Genomic DNA, 17,153 nt, shown 5'->3' on the forward strand with positions numbered 1-17,153 from the left:
GAAGAAAATTAAACATAGGAGGTTAGCTCCATGGTATACTCCTCAAACCCGCAAATGAAAGCAAACTTCATGGAAAATAGAAAGGAAATGGCGTTCTACCAATTTGGAAGAATTTCGGTCCGCCTGGCAAGACAGTCTTAAAATATACAGGAAAGCCCTCCGCAGTTCCAGGGCAGCCTATTACTCTGCACTAATAGAGGAAAATAAGAACAATCCCAGGTTTCTCTTCAGCACTGTAGCCAGGCTGACAGAGAGCCATAATTCTGTTGAACAATGTATTCCTTTAGCTCTGAACAGTAATGACTTCATGAGCTTCTTTAATGATAAAATTCTAACTATTAGAGACAGAATTCATCGACTCCTGCCGTTAACAGGTACTGTTTTGTCTTCAAACGCAGAAATCGTAGAAACTGTTACTCAGTCTGTCGCAGTTTTAGACTGTTTTACTCCTGTTGACCTTCACCAACTAATTTCAATAATTTCATCATCAAAATCATCTACCTGTATTTTAGATCCTATCCCGACTAAGCTGTTTAAAGAAGTATTACCTCTAATCGACTCTTCAGTTTTAGACATGATCAATCTCTCTTTATCAACAGGCTACGTACCACAGTCCTTTAAAGTAGCTGTGATAAAACCGCTACTGAAAAAGCCTACTCTTGATCCAGGGGTTTTAGCCAACTATAGACCGATATCCAACCTTCCCTTTCTCTCAAAAACTCTTGAGAAAGCAGTTGCCAATCAGCTGTGCGACTTTCTAAACAATAATAGTTTATTCGAGGATTTCCAGTCAGGATTTAGAGTGCATCATAGCACAGAGACAGCACTGGTTAAAGTTACAAATGACCTTCTAATTGCATCTGATAAAGGATTTGTCTCTGTACTAGTCTTACTTATTGACCATGGCATCCTATTGCAGACACTGGAACATTTCATTGGCATTAAGGGAACTGCGCTAAGCTGGTTTAAATCCTACTTGTCAGATCGCTCTCAGTTTGTACGCGTTAATGACGACTCCTCTGTGCTCACTAAAGTCAGCTATGGAGTTCCGCAGGGTTCTGTGCTTGGACCAATTCTATTCACCTTATATATGCTTCCTTTAGGTAAGATTATCAGGAAGCACTCAATAAATTTTCATTGCTATGCAGATGATACCCAGCTATATTTATCAATGAAACCGGAAGAAACCAGTCAGTTAACTAGACTACAAGCATGTCTTCATGACATAAAGACCTGGATGACCTGCAATTTTCTGATGCTAAACTCGGACAAAACTGAAGTTATAGTAGTAGGCCCTAAACATCTTAGAAGGTCACTTTCTGATGACATAGCAGCTATGGATGGCATTGCGCTGGCCTCCAGCACCACTGTAAAGAATCTGGGAGTTATCTTTGACCAAGACATGTCCTTTCACTCCCATGTAAAACAAATTTCAAGGACTGCCTTTTTTCACCTACGTAATATCGCAAAAATCAGGCATATTTTGTCTCAAAATGATGCAGAAAAACTAGTCCATGCATTCGTAACTTCCAGGCTGGATTATTGCAATTCTTTACTATCAGGCTGCCCAAATTCGCTGCTGAATATTCTCCAGTTGCTCCAGAACGCTGCAGCACATGTTCTGACAAAAACCAGGAAGCGAGATCATATTTCTCCAATACTCGCCACTTTGCACTGGCTCCCTGTAAAGTTTAGAATAGAGTTTAAAATTCTCCTCCTTACTTACAAAGCCATAAATGGCCAGGCACCTTCTTATCTTAAAGAGCTCATAGTACCTTATTGCCCTACTCGAACACTGCGTTCCCAGAATGCAGGTCTACTTATGGTTCCTAAAGTCTCAAAAAGCAGAACAGGAGTCAGAGCATTTAGCTATCAAGCTCCTCTCCTGTGGAACCATCTTCCAGTCTTTGTCCGGGAGGCAGACACTGTCTCTACATTTAAGAGTAGGCTTAAAACTTTCCTTTTTGATAAAGCTTATAGTTAGGGCTGGCTCAGGCTTGTCCTGGACCAGCCCCTAGTTATGCTGCTATAGGATTAGACTGTCGGGGGACATCCAAAGATACACCGAGCTCCTCCGTCCTTCTGTCCCTCTCCATCCGCACGCTCTCATGTCCTACCACGGCGTGTTACTAACTTAGCTCCTTCCCCGGAGTCTCTGTGCTTTGTCGTCTTGCAGGTTCCCATGGACAGTGGCTGAATCTGGATTGTGGATTTCAGCTGCATCTCCTGCCTTGGCCCTGCCTGACATCCACTGAAACTGCTACTGCTGTTATTACATCCACTGTCACTGTTACTGTGACTGCATGTCTGTCTCTCTGTCTCTGTCTCTCTCTCTCTGTCTCTCTCTCTCTCTCTCTGACTGCTTTTCTTTCTGTCTGTCTGTCTGTCTGTCTGTCTGTCTGTCTGTCTGTCTCACTCTCCCTCTCTTGCTCTTCCTCTCTCACCCAACCGGTCGAGGCAGATGGCCGCCCACCCAGAGTCTGGTTCTGCTCGAGGTTTCTGCCTGTTAAAAGGAAGTTTTTCCTCGCCACTGTCGCCAAGTGCTTGCTCATGGGGGAATTGTTGGTTTCTTTGTAGATAAAAGAGCTTGGTCTGTACCAGCTCTATATGGAAAGTGTCCTGAGACAACTTCTGTTGTGATTTGGCGCTATACAAATAAAATTGAATTGAATTGAATTGAATTGAATTGAATTGAATTGAATTGAATTGAATTGAATTGAATTGAATTATTCCTATTTGATAACTGTCTGGATAAATAAAGTGCTGTGACCATGGTCAGCATGTTCCCTGCTATTGTTGATAGACTGTACTCAACAGTATCGTTGCCAAATTTCAAGTGCAAAGTTCATTATCAGTCCAAAGTGAATGAGCTACACACTTCCATTGAGTGCTGTGGCTACAATAATAAGCAAACTCAATACTGCACTGCATATCAATTTCAATTCAAAAATTTGGAGTGAAAGATGGCTCCAGTGTGTGAGGCCCTCTGTCAGCTGCTCCGGATACTGTGTGTGCTTATTCTGCTTGTAGCAATTGTTGCGCATAATGTCAACTCTCTGCTGGTGTATGATTGCCAAATGTTGCTCGATCTGAGAATCTCCGTTGAAGATCTGGTCAAATTCGATCATCATTATGGACATCAAACTCTGCCTCCTCTCCTGTCGGACATCCGACGTACCTGTGCCGCACGTCAGCGCCACTCCCTCGGCGAAAATGCCACCGCCGTGGTGGCTGTCTGGTGAGGCTGAGGGCGGATGTGGAGCAGTGCCTCCCCTTTGTTTCTCTCGATGTTGGCTGGACCCTGTCGCTGTCTGCTTGGTACCGGTGGCTGGCTCCGATGACTTGTTCCTGCCCCGTGGTCCCTGCCCTCCTCATCCTCACTGGCGCGGAGTGAATCCGTGGAACCTGCGGCCTCTCTGCTGGGAACCACTGTCAGCTGCTCACCCAGACCCACCAGCTCCAGCCAGGTTCGGCCTGGTTAACTTGCTTGCAAATAAAACATTCATCCTAAAGGATTTCTTCACATCTCGTGAACTTGATTTCCTCCTTGTCACTGAGACTTGGCTGAGTGTTGGTGAGTCCAGTGCTTTTACAGAACTTTTACCTACCTACCTTTAATTCTCCACGGACATCTGGTCGAGGAGGAGGAATTGCAACTATTTTTAAAAGCAATTTAAAATGTAAACAAATATCGCTGTCATCGGCTCTCCCCAGTTTTGAGTCAAGTTTGTTTGAGCTGGGAAGTCCTAACACAGTGCTGTGTGCTGTGGTTTATCGGCCTCCCAAATACAACAGAGACTTTTTAACTGACTTTTCTGTGTTCTTATCTTATATCATGCCGAAATATGACCGGGTCCTGATTGTTGGTGATTGTAATATTCATGTGTGTTGTCCAGAAAACACCCTGGCGAGGGATTTCTTAGACATAATCGACTCTCTCTTAATCTTGTACAGTCTGTACTTGGCCCGACACATGTACAGGGACACACTTGATCTTGTTTTATCATATGGTTTGCCTGTTTTTAACTTGGAGGTCTGTGAAGCGTTTTTCTCTGATCATATGCCTGTACTTTTTGAAGCTACTGTGTGTCATAACTCAGTTAAACCTCCCGCTGCTGCTCGCAGACGCCGGGTTATTAACCCTTCCACAGCTGCTCGCTTCTCAGCCGCCTTCAGTCTGAGCTGCGTCTCTCCCGATCCTGTGTGCGATGATACAGAGGCTGTTAGTGTTCAGTTCCTTGGCACTTGTCAAACTGCCATTGACTCTGCTGCCCCACTAAAGAGCAGGCAGAATAAAGTTAAATCAGAGCCTTGGTTGAATGAAACAACCCGCACTGCCAGGTCGGAATGTTGTAGAGCTGAGCGCAGGGGGAAAAAGAATAAACTGGAAGTGTCTTTTCAAATATTGAGAGATTGTTGGCATTGTCACCAATTCTCTGTGAAAGAGTCTAAGGTCGTTTTCACACCTGACCAAGGGGACTCGGTTCGATTGGGGAGCTGAAAGTCACAACATTGTTGCATTTATCACTAGTTTCGGTTCTGCTTTCACACTGTGATTTCTAAAGTGCACCGAACTTTCTGAGCAGCATCACGTGGTTGAAAGGGGCGCGCGTTGATTGGACAAAGTAGGAGGGGAAATCCGCAACTGTTCCTATAATGCTATCGTAGCTTGTCAGGGATTGATTCTCTTATTTTGCTAACTTTGATGATCTAACATGTGACAACATATGAGCTCAGAGTTTAAGGACTGTGATTGTTGGTAGTTGTGATTTGATTTCGTTTAAATATGCCAAATTGTGAATTTACGTGTTATTGTTGTTCAGACAATTGAGCTAAGCTAGCTAGCAACTGCTAATGTCAGTGGTCACTTGTTGCCATCGCAACAGTAAACATTCACGTAAGGACGAATGAGCTGTAAATAGATGCAGAATCAAGCTATATTATAACTACAGATGAGATATGTTGTATTTTAGCACAGAATACATGATTTTAGTAAACCTATAACTGCGTATGCACTGCGTATAGCGTCACTATATACATTTGGTCCTGTGTTTGGTCTGGTTAGCTTTCACACTGCATACGAACTGAACCAGGGTTCACTTGCAAGCGAACCGAGACCCACATTTTCAGGTGGACCAGAGTTTGCTTGTTTGGTCCGCACCAGAGTTCGGATGAGCTTTCACACCTGCCCAAAGAAGCGGACTATCCGAGAAGACGAACTGTGGTCCGTTTAAAGCGGACCAAACAGCTCTGGTGTGAAAGCGACCTAAAAGAAAATACTTCTCTGACATTATTGTTTTAAACTGTCACAAACCTTGTGTGCTGTTTAAAGTGATCAACTCTGCTCTGGATGCACCACAGACTGTGGGAATTGAGCCCTCCCCTTCTGTGTGTGAAAACTTTCTGCAATTCTTCACTGCTAAAGTCATTTCTACCAGAGCACTTATTTCACCTCCTGCTTACGACCCCTCAGTGTTTGTCCCTTGTTCTGCTGTCTTTGACTCATTTGAGCCTGTGACTCTGCCTTGTGTACAGGAGACTGTGTGGCATCTAAAGACATCCGCCCGATGACCCTGTTCCTCCTCAACTTTTTAAGGAGGTTTTTCCCACTGTTACTACACAGCATTATTAACAACAGTCTGTCCTCAGGAGTGGTTCCTGTACAATTTAAACATGCAGTGGTGCAGCCACTGATTAAAAAACCTTGACTGGATCCTGCTGTTATGGCTAATTTTAGGCCCATTTCTAAATTGTCCTTTTCCAAAATCTGAGTGAAGATTGTCTACTCTCAGCTCATGGACTTTTTAAATGAACAAAATGTTCTTGAAATTTTCCAATCTGGTTTTAAAACATTGCACAGCACAGAATCTGCGCTTTTAAGAGTTTTTAACGACATCTTTTTAGCTACTGACTCTGGTCGCTGTGTAATCCTTGTGCTCTAACTGCGGCATTTGATACAGTGGACCATGACATCCTGAATGCTCGTCTGGAGCAGTGGGTGGGCATCAGGAGCTCAGCGCTGGAATGGTTCAGGTCTTACCTGTCTCATCGGACACTCTTGGCGCATTTCCATTACACAGTTCCAGCTCCACTTGACTCGGTTCTACTCTACTCTACTTGGTTTGGTTGAGTTTCCATTACAATTGAGTACTTCATAGTACCTCCTCAACGTAGGCGGGGTCATCATACCACAGCTGCGCGAAACTGCCATGACGTCAATTTGTACGCGATGCAAACAGAGCCGACAAACAATGGAGGACATCGTGCTCCGTCTAGCTCCCTTTGAATTCTTTCATCTGCCACCAAACCCAGAAAAGTCTGGACCTCGTCGACGGACCACGGTGATATTTTATGAGCAGCCATTTCTCTCGAGTGAGAATAAAGAATAAACATCGCAGACCAGTGACGACACTCTCTGGCCAATCAGTGGCCGACAGGCTGTTGATGTCACACATACAGTATAGTATCGCTTCTACTCGCTTGGAACCTCACCAGAGCAGGTACTAAAAATAGTATCAGGTACCAGGTACTATCCCTAGTGGAAACACAAAACAACCCGGTAGAGTCGAGTTGAGTCGAGCCGCACTAGTGGAAATGTGGCATCTGTGTCAGCCTGGGTGGCTCTGTGTCCTCCACTGCTCCTCTCTCATGTGGGGTCCCAGAGGGCTCAGTGCTGGGCCCTCTTTTATTTTCTTTATATCTTCTCCCACTTGGTTCCATTCTCAGGAAGCACGGCATTTTATTCCACTGTTATGCTGATGACAGCAAGATCTATGTCACTCTTAAAAAGGCTGATTCATTCTCCCTTAAGCCACTGTTAAATTGTTTAGATGATGTCAAGGCCTGGATGGCTCTAAATCTGGGGGTAAAAGTGGATGCAGATCTTAAGTTTGACAGCCAGATCAAAATGGTGAGAACGAGCTTCTTCCACTTAAGGCAGCTGGCAAAAATAAAACCTTTTCTCCAGAGACAGCACTTTGAAACAGTAATCCACGCCTTTGTGACCACACGACTGGATTACTGTAATGCACTTTATATGGGGGTTAGTGGTTCCTCTATCGCACGTCTTCAACTGATACAGAACGCAGCTGCACGTCTTTTAACTGGCACAAGGAAGTTTGAGCACACTTCACCAATTTTAGCTTCATTCCACTGGCTACCCATTCATTTTAGAATTCATTTTAAAATTCTTTTATTTGCTTTTAAATCTCTAAATGGTCTTGCCCCATCGTACCTTTCTGAGCTTCTGCTCCCCTACACACCCAGCCGATCTCTCAGTTCAGGAGACCAGCTCCTCCTGAGGGTTCCCAAAAATAGGCTGAAGCTCAGAGGGGATCGAGTGTTTTCTGTTGCAGCTCCAAAACTGAACTGCCGCTGCACATTAGACAGGCCTCTTCACTGTCTAATTTTAAAACTCTTCTTAAAACGCACCTTTTTTCTTTGGCTTGTCACACCACTTAGGTTGTTGATTTTATGTGCACAGATATTTTATCATTTTATCTTCTTATCTCTTAAACCTTTTTATTTATTATGTTTTATTGTGTTTATTTTTACTGTACAGCACTTTGGAAACCTTTGTGTTTATTTAAATTGTTCTTTATAAATAAAATAGATTGGATTGGATTGGATCAATTCCTCCCTATGTAGTCTGCAGCTTAACCATTGCAACACCTCAGCAGAGACATATATGTTGGCTTTAAGTCAGTAGGTTACTGCACCCAGGCATTATTGAACCAGAACAAAAGGATATTTTCATTGTTTTCTTAATCCTACTGCCCCTGCTTAATCTGTTTATCCAACCCTCTCTTTGTCTGTCATCCCATGCAGCCCTGGAATGTCCTCCCAACAGCTCCTACTCTCTGTGTATGACTTCATGTCCAGAGACGTGTCTGGGTGTGGTCAGCCTGCCTGGCTGTGTGGATATGTGTGTGGAGGGTTGTGAGTGTAACCCAGGCTTCATCCTCAGTAACAACAAGTGCGTGGCACTGAAAGACTGTGGCTGTGTGGACATCAGTGGATCCTATCACCCTGTAAGTGGGAATAACTTCCGAGTGATTTTAATCATATTCTATTTATCCTGAACAAAAAAACATACTAACCTCATGCTCACGTTGCCATATAGTTTAAGTCACGATATGAAATGAAACCTGACTGGTTTTGAGTTTTGGAGATATTACATAACCTGACCACAACAAGAATAGTATCAGAAGCAAAAAATAACAACAGTGAGTGTTGTGATGGTTCATTTGGGTACATGGATATTCAATGATGTTGTCTAAGTGAAGGAGAGAACTGTCTACCATCCATTGTGCAGGTTACGTGAAATGACATCATCTGAAGCTAATGCCTGCTTACCTTTGATCCAGCACCTTCATACTACACATCAGTGTTCTGTTATAATATCCAAGTGAGAATTTCAGACATTCACTGCTCAGAAACTTTTACAAAAGAGTATTGGGGAAAAAAACTGACAAAAAGGGATACATTGCAGTGCCTGAGTAAAGAAGAAAGAATAATGCAGCTCATCTACCAAACGCCATTACAAAGTATTGTGTTTAGTTAAGGAGCACTTAAAAGTTTGTTCCTTTGTTGATTTACCAGACCTTATGGGCTTAATGAAACTCAGGACTGGAGTTATTTTATGTGACATGAAAATGTTATATCTCTCTCTCCACAGGTAATTTGAGCTCTTAGGGAGAGATGAGCTATTCGTTCCCCTTGTACTGTAGGATAGATATAGGACATATTGTAATTAGTTTTTGGTTTAGTTTTGTGAAATGGTGTAATTCTTGAACCATTTTGTTTTGAAAAATTATAGTTTTGTATATTATTTTCACACTGTTTGATAAATGTTCACCTTTGAAAAAACACTGAAACCACATGTAATTTATCACACGAGTGCTGATGTAATTTTGTAGAATGAGCCTGAGAAAGCTACAGGCAAAATCTGTCATTTGCTCCAGAGTCACACAAAGTCATTTCACCTGAGATGTTCCTGTGACCGAACAGCACCATTTGTAAATTCTGTTTGTGTGCGGGGAGTTCTGCCTTTTAATATTATTCTATTGTTTTAGTTTACCACAATATACGCACTTCTTAGATCATATTTGTGGCATTTTGCCTTTATCTACATACCAAGGATAGAACTTGTGGGGGAGAAAGAGAGGTATTACAATTCATGGCGGGAACCAATAAGGTTATATGCTGTGCACCTTAATCATTTGTTCACGGGTGTCCTAATGTAGCCACATTTGTAGACAACAAATGTGGCTACATTGACACTATATTTACTGTCTTTTGTGTGTGTGTGTGTGTGTGTGTGTGTGTGTGTGTGTGTGTGTGTAAATGTTCTGCTTCCTCTGAATTTGATGTTAGCAAGACCTTTCAAAAAAGTTCGGACTGGGGCAAAAAAAGAGTGGCAATACTGGAACAGGTGTTTTTTTGAGCGTTCCACAGCTTTCCAACATTTCACAGATAAAGCGATTGATTGGTAACAGGCTTTGCACAAACTAGTATGTACAAAACATCAGCTAAGAGACTGAGAAAAGACTCAGTCATTGTACATATTGAATAGACAAATGGGCTGTGAATGTATATCACCCGGACAATGCTGTTTTTGTGGAGGCCTGATACATTTAGACCTTGCACTGATTGTATTCTGCCTGCCTGCAGTTGCATATTTTGCATTTTGTGTGTCTGTGTTTGGCAGGTTGGTGATGACTGGTACTTGGAAGGTTGTGAGCAGAAGTGTGTATGTCACAGTGGAGGTTTGATCCAGTGTCACAATAGCAGCTGTAACCAACCCACTGAGAGCTGCCAGCTACAAGATGGAGAATATGAATGTCGCCTTCCGCCAGGTTAATCCAGCACTGGATATGGAAGACACTGTTTGGATGGAAACTGATGATCTGTACTGATTTACAATATTTTAGAATTAAATAATGCAATGGGAATTCAATTTGGGACAAAATGGGGTAAATATTACACATATCCATGCAGAGATATTTAAAATTCACAGTGAAAACAAGTAACTGCGAATGTTTTATGAGTAATTCGACATACTGCATGCAGAGGAGGACAAGAATGTGAAATCACTGTGAAATATCATTATACCCCAACAGTCCACACTTGACAGAGTTCAGCTAAATTCTCACCTCTCTTGTTCAGGAATCTGTTCAGTATCTGGTGATCCCCATTATACCACCTTTGACAAACACACCCACCACTATATGGGAGCCTGTACCTACACCCTGGTCAAAACTTGCAACATCTCCCCTGGCTTCCCATACTTCACTGTGGATACCCAGAATGAACACAGAGGAAGTAATAAGAAGGTTTCCTATGTCAGGGCTGTGGTGATCAATGTGAATGGAGTCACTGTCATCCTTGGCAAGGGCCGCGCAGTTCAGGTATGTTACCTGACAGAGATGGTTGGTTATTTCACAGCAACTGATTTACTAAAACTTTGGTTTTGCATGCTAGTTAGTACTCTATACTGTCCTATTCATTCATCTGTGTCTTCTATGGTAGTAAGTTGAATATGTTTGTGTTTTGGCAATGTTGGTCAGACAACACAACATATCTGAAAAATTTTCTTGGAGCCTGGGAAAGTGTGATGGTTATAGTTTTTAAACTGTGGTTTTCGGTGCTTGACTGGGGGAAGTTGTGGAGTGAAACTGAAGAAGATGATATTTTTCTCAGCAGACCATTTTAACTTGGTAAATGCCGGTGTGACCAATAATATTATTAATTGACACATTGTAATGATTCCTGAAGCTGAATGATCATTAATGTTATTAGTTCAAGCTGCAAGGTCTATGATTCTGATACATTTGGAAACAATAAGCATAACACTGGTTAACATTAACCAGTGCTTTAAATGAATGCCTCCATTCCTCTTTTCTTGGCACTCTCCACCAGTACAAATATGTCTGTTATTCAGGTCAATGGGACCGTGGTTCTCCCACCTGTCACCACCATTAGTGGGATTAAGATCTACTTGAGTGGTAAGTTTGTTGTCCTGGAGACATCCTTTGGTCTGAGGGTGCGTTTCAATGGTAACCACCATGCTGACGTCACTGTGCCACCCTCCTACAATGGCCTACTCTGTGGCATGTGTGGTAAGAATCAGTATGATTTTTTTTTCAGTTTTGTCCCATTCCAAGTTCTTAATACTACTATCTGTAAACATCAAACTTCTGAAAGTGAAATTGTGATGCATAATTCAGACATTTATTTGTCTCAGTGTACAGTAGTTCTCCAACTCAAAACTACTAGTCCAACCAAAATGCTCTTACAAAGGCAATCTTGAGTGTCTTTTCAACCATGCTGACTGATCACTCTGTGGTGAGTTCTAATGTTTATTGACCCGGCAGGAAATTTCAATGGAAATCCTAATGATGACAACTTGAAACCAGACAATACACCAGCTGCTAACACCAATGAACTGGGAGACAGCTGGCATGTTCATGACCCACGCCCTGAGTGAGTCATATGACAGCACATAAGTACTTAACTGCACTCTCTTATGTCAGTCAAACCAAGACACCAAGACACTTCACTTACTACTCACCTACTCATTACGAGCATTAACACACTCACACACCAATGTTCAGCATTAGGAGCAATTTGGGGTTCAATATATTGCTGAAGGACGCTTCAACATGTAGGCCACTGAGGCTGCAGGCTCCTGAGCCAACGCTGCCCCAAAACAAATTAATCAGAAGTCTCTACAGTTGTTAAAGCTGATGAACAGCTGATCCAGCTGCAATCAGCTGCAACCATAATCAGACATGGCTTCATGTGATGCAAAAAGAATGTTTTCTTCTCTCCTTGCATGGAAGATTTCCTTTTGTCTCCCCATGCATCCTTGATGCAAGGGATTGAAAAGCAAGGAAAGGATGCAAGAGAGGGAAACGTGGATGATTTAAGAGATGTTGGATGTGCCCATACTCGTCAGCTACTCTCACTTAATGTTCTTAAACAGAAATACCATACTCTTTATTCATTAATGATTTCTACTTGCCTTAATGTTGCAGTTGGTGGACCGCTGTTTAGCTACTGCCACAATAAAACAATAAAAAAAATAGTTTTTCTGTTACAGAATAGAACCTCAGAGGAGCAGGCTTTTAGTGGAAATTACTACAACAGGTACTGACTTTCATTGACAGTATCTTAACAGTGTTGACAAACAAGAAACTTCTAAGAAACTTAGAATATCTACATCAGTTTTCACAGTAATTCATCAACATGTTTTGACATATGATGCTGATGCTGATGAAGTGTTCGGAGGGCAGAGGGCATACATGTCATGCACATGCTCAAGCCCACTACAAAAATCATCACTTTATTTCATTCTAATGTACGGTCCAACTTTTCTCCAGCTGCACCAATGGTGGAGGACAGGAAGACTGCAACGATCAGGTGAAAGAGGAGGCAAAGAAACCAACCAGCTGTGGCAGGATTACTAATCCCAATGGTATGACACACACACACACACACACACACACACACACACACACACACACACACACTTGTCCCAGTTTGTCATGGATCAAACAATAAAATAAATGCTGACAGCACCCACCCCCATCTTTATTTGATGTTCTGCATGTTAGGTTTAGCATTTTTGAATAGGACCCAAAGAAACAAAGTGGGGAACTAAGAGAGCCGTTTAAACAAGAAGAGTTTATTTACAACAAAAAATACCAATACAATAGTACAAATAACTACAAATGAAAAACACAAAAACAGCCCTTACACAAAAAATAAACTACAAGTGAGTTACACACAAAAACATAACACAGAAACAAAGTAACAAACTGCACTACTTTAGACTTTAGACTGCTTCTTTATTGAGTTCAGTTTGAGAAACTATTTTGTTGCAGTAGCAAATAAACATACAGACAAACACAGAATGTATACAACAATTGTTTGAAAAAGTAACAAAAAATGTAAACAGGAATAACAGCAATTTGTTAGAAATAAAAATAGAACTAAGCATAGCTAAATATATAGTATATATTTATATATTATGTATATTATATGTATTATAAGGTATAATACGTATTATATAATATTATAATAATACAATAAAATACAATATAACTAAGTATAGAAACGTTTGTGAGGTTGGTGGATTAACTGTTTAAGCTGCTAGTGTACAGTGTGATAGCTTGTGGCAGGAATGATTTCCTGAAGCGGTCCTTGTGACACACTTCATGTGCTCATGTAACTGGCAAACATACAGCACCTACAGGTTTGATGATTGTTAGGTATATCAGCTCTCATGAAATGGATTATTTGGTGAATGCAGTATGACATATGTAAGGGATAATGCTTGTGGACAACAATGTCAACAAGGGTTCATTCTTTACCAAAGGATACCACCAGGATACCAAATGTTCATTAGCATCCAAGTTGATTAAGTATTTATGGCGTTGATATTTGGCATTGAGGATCTGACCTTGTCACTCTTGACAAGGAAGCACCAGGCTCAGTACAGCAGAGAGTGGGGAGTAACAATACTATGTAGTCCGTTACATGTGTATGATGGACTCAGGAAATGGTAGACATAATAATTACTATAACACATCATAAACTATAAAAACTGCAGTAACCTTTTTTACGTCTGATCTTAACCTTTAAGGTTTAAATTGCTGTCATATATTTATCATTGTTTACCTAGGACCACAAAAGACTTAGCTTGACCCTTGATACTAGATTTAAGCTAGCTGAATAGAGTAGCTCAATACAATTGTGAAAGTAATCATCAAGTAAAATGAGTTTCTCTAACATTTACCTCGACTACATCTCTGCATCTTTGATCTTGAACCTCAGATATCTTTAAGCCTTGCCACTCTGTCGTGCTCCCCGAGCCATACTTTGGAAACTGTGTGTACGACATGTGTGCCACTGGAGGTGACATCGTGGCTCTTTGCCAGGCCATAGAGAGCTATGCGGACATGTGTGCTGCTGCAGGAGTTCCCATCGCATGGAGAAACAACAGTTTCTGTCGTAAGTGTGTGTGTGTGTGTGTGTGTGTGTGTGTATGTGTGTGTGTGTGTGTGTGTGTGTGTGTGTGTGTGTGTGTGTGAGAGAGAGTGAGAGAGAGAGAGAGAGAGAGAGAGAGAGAGAGAGAGAGAGAGAGAGAACATGTGTGTAGAAAACAAAGAGGATCTTTAGCAATGTATCAATGTGACTTCTTCTCCGTCACGTCACAGTGACGGTATTTGATTGTTTTCCTGACAAACCAGAACTATCATTAAGGGTCTAAGGATGGAGGGTGTCATGTGCTGTATGTGACTGAGCCTTGTCTGGTGGACTTGACTTTTTCTGGTGTATGTTGATCTGGAAGTTACTGTTAATTACAACTAGGATAAGGTGTGGTGGAATTCTTTACATTTTAAAACCAGATAATGTAACTTTTGAAAGAAATAACAAATATAAATAAAAGCTAAATTAAATATAGGAACAAGCAAATCCAAGTACAATGCAGAGAGAGGAGGAGAGCTTCAAATTTGAAAAGTAGGCAAAGACTTGATCACAATTACAATTAGTCATTTGGCAGATGTCAAACCCAGGACCTATCCTCAGGTCATGTGACTTACACTGAGACACTGAGGACATGCCTCATCATGTGCCTTCTCACATTTTGAGCAAACAAAATGGCATGGGCCAAAAAAAAACTGTTCAGTACCTATGGCATTTTTTGTAACGTGTTTGTGTTTGCGTTTGCGAGATATTGGCAGTTTTGAACTATGAATGAAAGGTTAGGTCACAGTTAAAAACAGAGAAAGAGAGGGCTCTTATCAACATTATCAAGACCATACATTCACAGTTACTTTTTTTTTTTTTTTTTACTTGTTTAAGTTTAGTTGAGGCACCAAAATTACTTGTTAGGTTTAAGAAAAGATTATGGTTTGAAACCCAAACCATGTTTACACAATAAGAGAATATGTATGTGACATAAGTACATGATGTAAGTTGAAATAAGCGGCTGCTGACTTTTGGAGAGAAAAAGTTAGTCAGGAAAACTGTGAAAACATCTTTTTCCATTGCGAAAGGCCTTCACAGTGCTGTTCTTTGCTCTTCTTTCAAGATATAACTGGAGCTATCAGCATATACAGTAACCTCTTTAAGAGCCACCATTGTTGTTTTCGAACAGTCACACGGTCAGTCCAAAACTGTGGCCAGTTCACACTTGCCTCTTTATATTGGCCACATTGAATAATAAATAAACTTCTGTGAGTAAAACATCCCAATTGAGCATTAAGACTTACTGTGTGCCCACTCATCTCACACCATCAGGCTTCATTCACAATTCAAAACTGCCTTCAAAACACAAGCCAACTGTACACACAAAAGCAAAAGAAATGCCATATCTCCTGAACATTTTGTGCTATTGCAACCAAATTTAGTGGACATGTGTAGCTATGATATCAGAGTCACCATCACAAATTTGGTGTCATTTGGGAAGGCATATTCTCAGAGGCACACAGTCCTTTACCTGAGGATACAGAAGTCCTGGGTTCAAGTCCCAGGGTGAACAAGTCCTTGCTTACTCTTCAAGGATATGAAGCTCTCTTCTTCTCTAAAACCATGCATTGTGCTTGGACTCTGTCAATTAATTGCTATATTGTTTCTTCCTCTATTTGCCACTTATTTTCACAGCAGCCACTGTTCTACAAAAGTTACATAGGCTTGATTTAAGAAAATAAGCTTTCTCCTTAATCTAAGGAAACAGAGGTCCAGCTAAGGATTATGCTTTATGAAAGGAGAGGATGTCTTCAAGATCACCAAGTAATAGGCAGCTATGCATTTCAGACCTTTCCAAATTAACCCCGAAATTTAAGTATGGCATATGCGACATATGGATATCTTGCAGCTTATACTTACTATTTGGACACACTGACACAGGATTTATCAGTAATAAAACTTTTGCCACCATTTAGAATTATCAGTGTGAGAAAACTACACATTACAGCTTTACATTTAAAAAAAAAAAGAGAGAGAAAGAAAGAGAGGAAGAATTTATGTTAAGAGATTGATGAAGGCTGTAATGCTATGTGTGTTACAAAACATCTTACAAACATACCTTTTCCAAAAATCCCTCTCTATCTAGCTCTGAAGTGCCCCTCAGGCAGTCATTACGACCCATGCAGCCCTGCTTGCCCCCAGCCCAGCTGTCAGCACCCTGCGGACATCATAGTACACTGCAGCCAGCCCTGTGTGGAGGGATGCATCTGTGACTCTGGCCTCATCCTCAGTGGAGACAAGTGTGTCCCACTCAGTGAATGTGGATGTACTGATGGAAATGAAAAGTACAGGCCGGTAAGCGTACTCAGATCGAAGGCTTGATTAAACTCCTAAACCTAACCAACAAAGGGAATGGTTTTAATTTTCCTTGGATTTTATTGTAAGAAAATATGTCTAAACATACATTGGACTTCTTTATATTCACTATTTGTGGGTCTTCCTTGTGTGTATGCGTGTGTAGGTGGGAGACACTTGGTTCACTGAGAAGGACTGCTCGGAGCACTGCAAGTGTAACAGCAACCACAACATCACCTGTGAGCCCTGGCAGTGCAGTCCTGCCCAAGAGTGTAAAGTTGTAGAAGGAGTACTGGACTGCCACTCTACAGGTGAACGTAACAACAGATTGGTTTTGTTCATAGATTCTTTTTAAGCCAATTATCATAAATCATAAAATAACCCTTTCCTTCCTCAGGTAAAGGAGTGTGTCAGGTGGCTGGAGATCCTCACTACTACACCTTTGATGGTTTGATGCACACATTCATGGGTACCTGCACTTACACCCTGGTAGAGGTATGGGATGAATTTGAACTGCATGACACATTTCATTGCAGCCACTGGTTGTGTTGCCTGCTGTGCAGTGTGTTGTAAATTATTCTTAAAATATAGGAAATATAAAATATTTTTTCAAATTCCTTTTCTGAATTCTTTAGGTGTGTAACACTACCAGAGTAACTCACTTCAAGATAGTGGCTAAAAACGAGGAGCGTGGTCATCCAGGGGCCTCCTATCTTCACTCTGTCAAAATCATCCTGCGTAATGACACTGTGGTGGAGCTGCAAAAGAGCCGCAGAGTTATGGTAAGGAACATTTTTCACTTCCTGTGAATGGATCAATTC

The 17,153-nt window shown here is 41.4% G+C and overlaps 1 protein-coding gene across 1 annotated transcript in view; it reads left to right on the top strand.

Annotated features, from left to right (window-relative positions):
- zanl (zonadhesin, like) overlaps positions 1-17,153 on the top strand; it is an 83,252-nt gene that overhangs the window by 49,558 nt on the left and 16,541 nt on the right. The window contains exons 35-45 of the mRNA XM_070958229.1: positions 7,828-8,030; positions 9,710-9,857; positions 10,168-10,409; positions 10,943-11,120; positions 11,376-11,484; positions 12,384-12,478; positions 13,840-14,016; positions 16,124-16,332; positions 16,499-16,643; positions 16,730-16,827; positions 16,968-17,114. Coding sequence (XP_070814330.1) covers positions 7,828-8,030; positions 9,710-9,857; positions 10,168-10,409; positions 10,943-11,120; positions 11,376-11,484; positions 12,384-12,478; positions 13,840-14,016; positions 16,124-16,332; positions 16,499-16,643; positions 16,730-16,827; positions 16,968-17,114 — 1,751 coding nt within the window. The remainder of the gene's footprint in view (positions 1-7,827; positions 8,031-9,709; positions 9,858-10,167; positions 10,410-10,942; positions 11,121-11,375; positions 11,485-12,383; positions 12,479-13,839; positions 14,017-16,123; positions 16,333-16,498; positions 16,644-16,729; positions 16,828-16,967; positions 17,115-17,153) is intronic.

This window comes from Chaetodon trifascialis, unplaced genomic scaffold, assembly GCF_039877785.1.
Source record: "Chaetodon trifascialis isolate fChaTrf1 unplaced genomic scaffold, fChaTrf1.hap1 Scaffold_49, whole genome shotgun sequence".
Classification (NCBI taxonomy): Eukaryota; Metazoa; Chordata; class Actinopteri; order Chaetodontiformes; family Chaetodontidae; genus Chaetodon; species Chaetodon trifascialis.